The sequence below is a fragment of the Cynara cardunculus genome (genome assembly GCF_001531365.2).
Source record: "Cynara cardunculus var. scolymus isolate 2C chromosome LG 17, CcrdV1, whole genome shotgun sequence".
Lineage (NCBI taxonomy): Eukaryota > Viridiplantae > Streptophyta > Magnoliopsida > Asterales > Asteraceae > Cynara > Cynara cardunculus.
In genome coordinates, this window is record NC_037544.1 from 29,092,841 (window position 1) to 29,100,978 (window position 8,138).

The 8,138-nt window shown below is 34.7% G+C and overlaps 1 protein-coding gene across 1 annotated transcript; it reads right to left on the minus strand.

The window, feature by feature from the left end:
* Positions 1 to 3,320: 3,320 nt before the first annotated feature.
* Positions 3,321 to 7,429, minus strand: LOC112500874 (probable protein phosphatase 2C 53). Its single transcript, XM_025104482.1, has 4 exons — positions 5,886 to 7,429; positions 5,076 to 5,399; positions 4,207 to 4,312; positions 3,321 to 3,935 (listed from the first exon to the last, which is right to left on the minus strand). Exons 1-4 carry the CDS (start codon positions 6,555 to 6,557, stop codon positions 3,598 to 3,600), a joined length of 1,440 nt encoding a protein of 479 aa, XP_024960250.1. The 5' UTR covers positions 6,558 to 7,429; the 3' UTR covers positions 3,321 to 3,597.
* Positions 7,430 to 8,138: the final 709 nt, after the last annotated feature.

Genomic DNA, 8,138 nt, shown 5'->3' on the forward strand with positions numbered 1-8,138 from the left:
GGAGATTATGATACCGTTAGGCCAAAGGCCCTTTGGTTGCTAAACTTTAGAGTTAGTATGCATGTTTTTATTTTCAAGTGGAAAGCTTAGCCTTTTGGTTAAAGAGAGCATCGGTCCAGTAGTTCTAGTAATGACGAATCTTAGTTTTAATTTTCAATAACATTTACTTTCTCGTAATTTTTATTTTTTCAGTATTGTAATTCAGTGCCTTCTGTAGTGGGCACTACGTCTTTTTATTCAAGTGAAATCTTTGAAATGTTTTATTGCAATCTTTATTTTTATTTTTTATTCTTCTAGCATGAACTAAACATCACTTGAGATGTAGGAGTGAAAAGTATTAAGATTTTATACAAAATGCTTGACTAGTTCGCTACAAAACAAGGGACCTTCACTGATGGCTAATTCGTCGCTAAATGTCGGATCCGTCGATGGAAAAGCCATGGGAAAAGGAATCATCGATGAATTACTGACAGCGACCACTCTGATGGATTACCGACTAATTAAACGGATATCGACGGCCAAACTTACCGACGGATATAATTACCGACATACAAGATTAGCGATGGATATAATTACCAATGGAATGAAAAAACTAAATGAATAAAGTCGGTAAGTTGTTTTTTTAAGTAATCTTAAAATACTAAATTTCCTATACAATAACTTGGCTAGATTTTAAAAATAAATTGCAAAATTAAAATGATACTGTTTTTACAATAAGATCCTAAATTACTAGTCGGTAAACAGAAAATTATTTGAAATGATTAAAATACCCTTAATTTTATTGAACTAAACAAAAAAAATTACTGGTCATTAAGATGAGGGACCAAAACCTTTTTGAAATGATAATAGTAAGAGACCAAATTCGAGTTTTCAAAGTTTAATGACGATGTTCGTACATTCATATAATATAGATACACACACATATATATATCCATGACATATATATATATATATATAGGGGGACTTCTTTTAAGAACTTCACATCTGATAAGACTCTCTTTCTCACTACTGTTGATATGTTCTTTCTACCTTCTCTTATCTTCTCTCTAAGTGTATTATGTACAATAAACCTTTGTGTCTTCTCTACTTAAGTTCTTCAGAGATTCTAAGTTCTAAAGTAAGATTGTTTGGATTAGGATTATCTCATTTTCTTATTTCGCAACGTCTGTAAATTCATATGTATCGATTACTCTCTATAATTAAAAAAAAAAATTAAAAGGTGAAATAGTTGTGCTTGTATTCAACCCCCAACTTTTTAAGCCTTGTTAGCCCTCTTGAGACTTGACTTCAAGAAAATTAATAAAGATCTTGGTTCCTTTTCTATAATAACCTATACAACATTACCATTATTATTTTTCTTGATCTCCTATTGTTTAATATGTTCTTTTTCATTAAAATAGCCATACCCAGAAAATATGCACCAATGGAACGAGCATCGACTTTTTAGCGTTCTTGCAATGTCAATATCTATCGGTACGTCTTTGCTATGCACTCATATCATCATCATGCCCATTGTAAGCCTATTTCTAAGTTGTAACCAATATAGTTATGCCCATTGGATAAAAATAACATCTGGGTATTACTTAATATGGCCAATTAGGGGCTGTTTTACAATTACTGAATGGTTTGGTGCAGAATGATTAAGAGGTCAGAATAATTAAGAGGCTATCATGATGTAGTGCAAAATGAAATATAATTGTTTGGTAATTGTGTACAATGAAATCAAGGCTCTTAATGGTTAAGGGAGATCCAGGATACAAAATCATTCAGGGGGTTTTAGAACCATTAAGAAACAGACTTTTTTTTGCCAAACAAGATTCACCTCTTAACGATTCAGATGTTGCCTCTTAATGGAACTATTAAGAGGTATTTGAAACCTTGGATCATCCCATATCAAGTGATGCTCATTTCTCGAGCCAAGGTGGTCGAATGTTTGATTCTTGCGCGTGACGGTTTATGAGACATGATGAGCAATGAGGAAGTGTGGGAAATAGCATGAAAAAGAATACTTGTTTGGCATAAAAGGAATGGCGTAAGCAGTCTTCCACAAGAAAGAGAGGAAGGGATTGATCTTGCGGCCCAAGCGGCCACAGAAAGCCTCTCGAACCATGCTCTACAAAAGGGAAGCAAAGATAACATTACGGTGATCGTTATTGACTTGAAAGCACAGAGAAAGTTTAAGACGAAAACATGATATAATAGTAAACTTGAAATCACAAGTGTACAATGTTATTGTTAAGAATTCAAAACAAAGGGTCCATCTGTTTTTCACGTGGGCCGATATGTTTGTTTGTCGATGTAAATGTTTTTAGTTGTTTTTGTAGTAAGATTAGGATTTCCTTGATGTGTTTCCTTATTGTTCCTCCAAGTTTCAAAGGCTTTGTGAGGTATTGTACCTTTCTAGGAAATAAAAGTGTAGCATCTATTATGTTTGAGAATTGTTGTCGATATCATATGTAATGTGTGTGTAGAGAGAGAGAATTAGGATTATGTGAGTAAAATCTGCTTTCGTGAAATCCGTGAGACCATTTTTTACACTTGAAATCTTATAGCAAAATGTTGTGAAGGTAACCTTCACAGTGGTTTTGTTGTAAAGGTTCGACTTTTCTTTTTACCTTCACAACATTTTGCCATGGAGTTTCAAATGTAAAAAAGTGGTCTCACGAAAACAGACTGGTCTCATATGAACCCAACTCTCTCTCTCTCTCTCTCTCTCTATATATATATATATATATATATATATATTATGTTGGGAACGTCATCTTGGATTAGTTTCTCGGTCTCTTTAGACAGACGTAAGATCTACATATTACTTTATTCCCTCTGTCTTAATTCAAAATGAGCAAGTTTAATTATTTTTTACTGACAAGGTCTTAATCATTCCAAAAAGAAAATTATAATGGTTTTTTAATTCAAAAAATAGTTTAAAGACTTGATCACTCAAAATAGAATAAACTTTTCTTTTTGAACAGCAAATTAAATGAAAATGAAATCGGGCCTACAACCCGGCTAGAAATCATGTCTAGTTGTGGGCATACTGTCTTGCTGGAATATTTTGTATGTGTAATATTTTAAACATATTTATACACATTTTATATATATATATATAGGATTGGGTTTACATTAGACCAGACTGTTTCGTAAGACCTGTGAGACTGTTTTTTTTACACTTGAAACTTTATAGCAAAACGTTGTGAAGATAAAAAAAAAATCAAATCTTCACAGCAAAAACACTATGAAGGTGATAAGTTTCAAGTATAAAAAAATGGTCTCAGAAATCTCACAAAAGCAGGTTGTTCTCACGTTATCCCAAGTCTATATACACACATATTACATATGATATTGACAACAATTCTCAAACATAATAGATGCTACACTTTTATTCCAATAGAAAGGTACAATACCTCACAAAGCCTTTGAAACTTGGAGGAACAATAAGGAAACACATTAAGGAAACCCTAATCCTACTACAAAAACAACTAAAAACATTTACATCGACAAACAAACATATCGGCCCACGTGAAAAACAGATGGGCTCTTCGTTTTGAATCCTTAACAATAACATTGTACACTTATGAATTCAAGTTTACTATTATATCATGTTTTCGTCTTAAACTTTCTCTGTGCTTTCAAGTCAATAACGATCACCGTAATGTTATCTTTGCTTCCCTTTTGTAGAGCACGGTTCGAGAGGCTTTCTGCAGCCGCTTGGGCCGCAAGATCAATCCCTTCCCCTCTTTCTTGTGGAAGACTGCTTATGCCGTTCTTTTTATGCCAAACAAGTATTCTTTTTCGTGCGATTTCACACACTTCCTCGTTGCTCATCACGTCCCATAAACCGTCGCTCGCAAGAATCAAGCATTCGTCCTCCTTGGCTCGAGGAATGAATGTCACTTCCGGATCTGGGATGATCCAAGGTTTCAAATATCTGTCGCCTGCAGCCCACAATATCCCGTTTCGCACATCCAATATCAGTCGCTATATTTCCTTTTCCGGGAAGGGAACAATATTTATCCAAAGGGTATTTTAGATATCTGGCGAAAAGTCAGACACTACTGTGACCTACTGACCATATTAACTAAAACCCAAAAGTTATTTATATCCAATGACATAACTGCAATGGTTAGAACTTAGAAATAGGCATCATAAAAGTTACAATGGACATGATGATGATGATGATGATACGAGTGTATAACGAGGACGTACCAATAGATCTTGACATTGCAAGAACGCCAAAGACACGATGCCCGTTCCATTGTATCACCTTGCCTCCGGCAGCTTCAATTCTTGCATATTCATCTTCTCGATTTGGCTATTTTAGTGTATACAACATATTAAGCAATAGGAAATCAAGAAAAATCATGATGGAAATGCTATATATGCTAATATAGAAAAGGAAAGAAGATCTTTATTAACTTTTCTTGATACCTAGAGATGCTTTGATTAGACTAAAACCAAACAAACTCAGTATACCCCATCTAGTAGTCGGGTACGAGGGATAAGATGTATGCATACCTTTTTCATCTGCTTCAAGAGACAATGAGACTGTTTCCGAGAAAACCCGATACTTTGGGCACATCACTTGATTCTTAAAGTATTCTTTCGCAACTAGGCTTTATCTCCTAATGGGTGCTTATCTCATGATGGAGATTTATCATAGGGCCTAATTCCCTCCCCACTTGATCCATCTAGAGCTAACAAGATCTAGCATTGTAAACACATACAAAAGACGCATGTATGCGCGTGTGTGTGTATGTATATGCGTGTGTGTCTACACATATGTAGGTAAACCAAACCAAACCAAACAAAACCAGAGGCACCAAGTATACTGTATATTCCATTTGGAGGTGGGATCTTGAGAGAGTAAGATGTACATGGAGCTGACATCTACCCCAAATAGTAGAGCTGCTGTTCTCGTGATGTACATATACGCAGGTATTAAGGCATATAACTTTACTTCATTCAAGTCTAAAGGGGTCCTCTATGAACGATTTTCTTCATAAAGCATCACTATTAAACATCACACGTAGTATGAAAATCAAGAAAGTTCAAATGTAATTAGATGTTTATCTTACTTTATGATCTACAGAGAGTGCCATGGCTTCTTTCCCTCGGCATAGAACCGCCCTTGAATCACCACAATTTGATACTATGATATGTGAGGAACAGATTAAAGCAACGACAGCCGTGGAGCCAACAGTTTCAGGAGCAACGGGTTCAACATTTGCTTGTTTTCCTCCAATCTCATCGTCAACCTTAAGGAAACAGTTCATAAATGCTTTTTTCCACAGATCTTGGACAATATTATCCTTACTGATACCACTTCCATCACCATCCATAAGAGGCTCCAATTCCTCCTTTAACGCTGTATGAACACGGCCACTACAGTAATTTGCAACCTGACCATATGGAAAAACAAACAATTTAGCTTAATTCATTCAGACAGCTTAATCTATGCAGAGTTTAATGGAAAAACAACCGAACAACCACTTAGATATGGATATAAACTACAAAGTAGAAGATTAGTCCAAAACCTCCCATTTTTGCAGCCTTAATTCACAAGAAAGTCTTGAAAAATGTCAAAATGTGATAGTTCTTGGTTAGTTTCTTTTTGGTTGCATATGACTACTTACTTCCCAGTTGCAGAAAAGGGTGAAATTTGACTTTTGAGGTCCATCAAGTGACTTCTATTTAAAATATTTGATGGTGATTCCGCTAGAAATTCAGCAGTACCATATTCCTACTTGTAATATACTCTACTCCAAAATCTGAAGTTGGTTACTGATTTTTCTTGAAGAATTATATCCATTTTGGAAACTAAAAAGTAAAGTCAGACTGTAAAGTTCACACTTGGCACTGTTTTTGAAAGAGAGATATACATATACCTGAGAACCACCATGGCCATCATAGACCCCAAAGAAATGGGTGGTCAAATGGCTTAGACTTTTGGTCATGGTCAACCGGTCCGAATCATGATCACCGGTTAGCATTTGAATAGGAACCTTCAAGAATCTAGGCACTGTCGCAACTGCGTCTTCCATCTCAGGTCTCCTTCCACAAATAGATGTGAATCCCCATAAGGGTACACAATCAATCTCAAACACACTGCGGGCTACTGTCCCACTCGATACTTTCTCCGAAATAACAATTTTCGTGGTCACATCCTCAAATCCCGTCACAGTAGCATTCTTTTCAGCATCTTGTGAACCCAATGTACCTATTTCAGAAGTTATGGATTCGAATGCTATAAAATCTTCACCACATAAACTGCTGGAATCGCTGACCACAGAAAGGGTACATGAGCTATCAAATATTCGATCACCTTCTAATGACATTAGTTCATCTTCGCTTTCTTGGAGTGCAGAATCAGAAGCAACCCAATTTCCATCATTCTCATAATTCGAATCTTGAGGATGATTTTGGAAGAAACTAGTTTTATCCGCCATAGTTTGTTGTATCCCAGTGATTATTACAAGGGTTTCCTCCAAAATCAGGGTTTTACAGATTGAATTACCTAAGCTTAATGGCACTATCACCGCCGGAAGCATCTCCTCCATGAAAATCACTATCTGGGTTGAAATTAAATTTACTGAACACCCCCTCAAAAGTCACATAAACTGTCATTGTTTGACTAATTCATCCCCTTACACCAACAGAACAGTAAACAAGGATGAAATAAGGGATTCTTGATTATAGCCATTGTCCATGCCTATGAATCAAAACAAACCGAAAGAGAACACAAGTATATGAGACTAATGAATGAAAATGGGTGGTTCAGATCTAATAAACAAACAAGAATCCAATGATCTAAGAATGGACCTCAAGAAGAACTTCTTCTCTGGAGGGCTCTATATCTACACAGTTGTTGAAGGCAAATCTTTACAGATTTTGAAGAAACCCCATAAAAATTCAAGAATCTTTGAAGAACTCTAGACACAGGAAAAGCCAGAAATGAAGAAAACACAGAAGGGTCATGGATAGAACCTACGAAAGAGAAGGCAAAAAGTTTCAAGAATCACAGGGAAACTCAAGAAAGATGTAGCCTTTTTCCTGTACACAAAACTTTTGGAGTTCCCTGGATCTGAGGCAACCAACATCAACCTCTCTTCTCTCTTTCTTTTTTCAACTTTCAGCAACAACAATAGCAATCAAGAAACAGTTCTAATCATCAAACATGTTAAAGTTTTTCAACTGTCTTTCTCACTTACCTAAACCTTTACTCGTATGGTTGAAGAGACCTGCTCTTGTTCTTCACAACCTCCTCCATTTCCGTTTTTCTTTCTCATAACCCTTTCAACTTTTTCTAGGATTACTGCTCAAGAAACTACTAAAAAGGGACCTCAATGTGATTACCCATTTCTTGATTCTTGGGGAAGAGCAAGAAGGCAGCAGATGGGAGAAATTTTCCTCTCTATGGATTGGAGAACAAAGAAATGGGAGTAGACAAAATGCAGGTGTCAAAAAAACAAAGAAAAGAAAAGAAAAATAAAGCATCTCCACACATTATTTGTCATCTGCCCTTTTTTTTATTTTCTTTTTTATCCACCAATAGAAAGCCTCCATGTCTCCTCCAAAACCATCATCACTTCTTTAAGTCAAGTCTATATCTTGAATTTTTTTTTCTTTCCTTTTTTTGGACAAGCATAAATAGGGGTTTATTGGTTTTATTTTTCACTTTATAATATTTAAAATAAATTATGATTCATCATTAAATAATTACTTTAATCATTAGTGAACAACATTCTTTTATAAAATAATCAATGAGTAAATACATAATATTCCAACCAATATAATAATCATTGTAAATTATATTTTAAAGAAATGATTATTTTGCTTATTTTTGTGGTGAAAATTTGCTATGACTATGCATGACGTTTGGAATAGAATATCATACCTATAATAACAAATAATAAAATTATGATTTAATTACTTGATTTTTAATCTGTTATTTTTTAACTTAGCATATATTTTTTTGAAAATATTTGAATTTATTTCATTAAATTTTAATAAACATCATCTTAATATAATTGTCCTAATTAATATATATATATATATATATACTAGAAGCGTACTCGCGCAATGCAGCGAGATACATCGTGATTTTAATATTTTATTTTATTTTTTATCTCAGTCGATGT

Coding starts and splice junctions, on each gene's coding strand:
- LOC112500874 (XM_025104482.1), bottom strand. CDS start 6,557: ATGGAGGAGATGCTTCCGGCGGTGATAGTGCCATTAAGCTTAGGTAAT. Junction 5,400..5,885: donor ATGGCCATGGTGGTTCTCAG/GTATATGTATAT, acceptor CCATATGGTCAG/GTTGCAAATTACTGTAGTGG. Junction 4,313..5,075: donor CACTCTCTGTAGATCATAAA/GTAAGATAAACA, acceptor ACACTAAAATAG/CCAAATCGAGAAGATGAATA.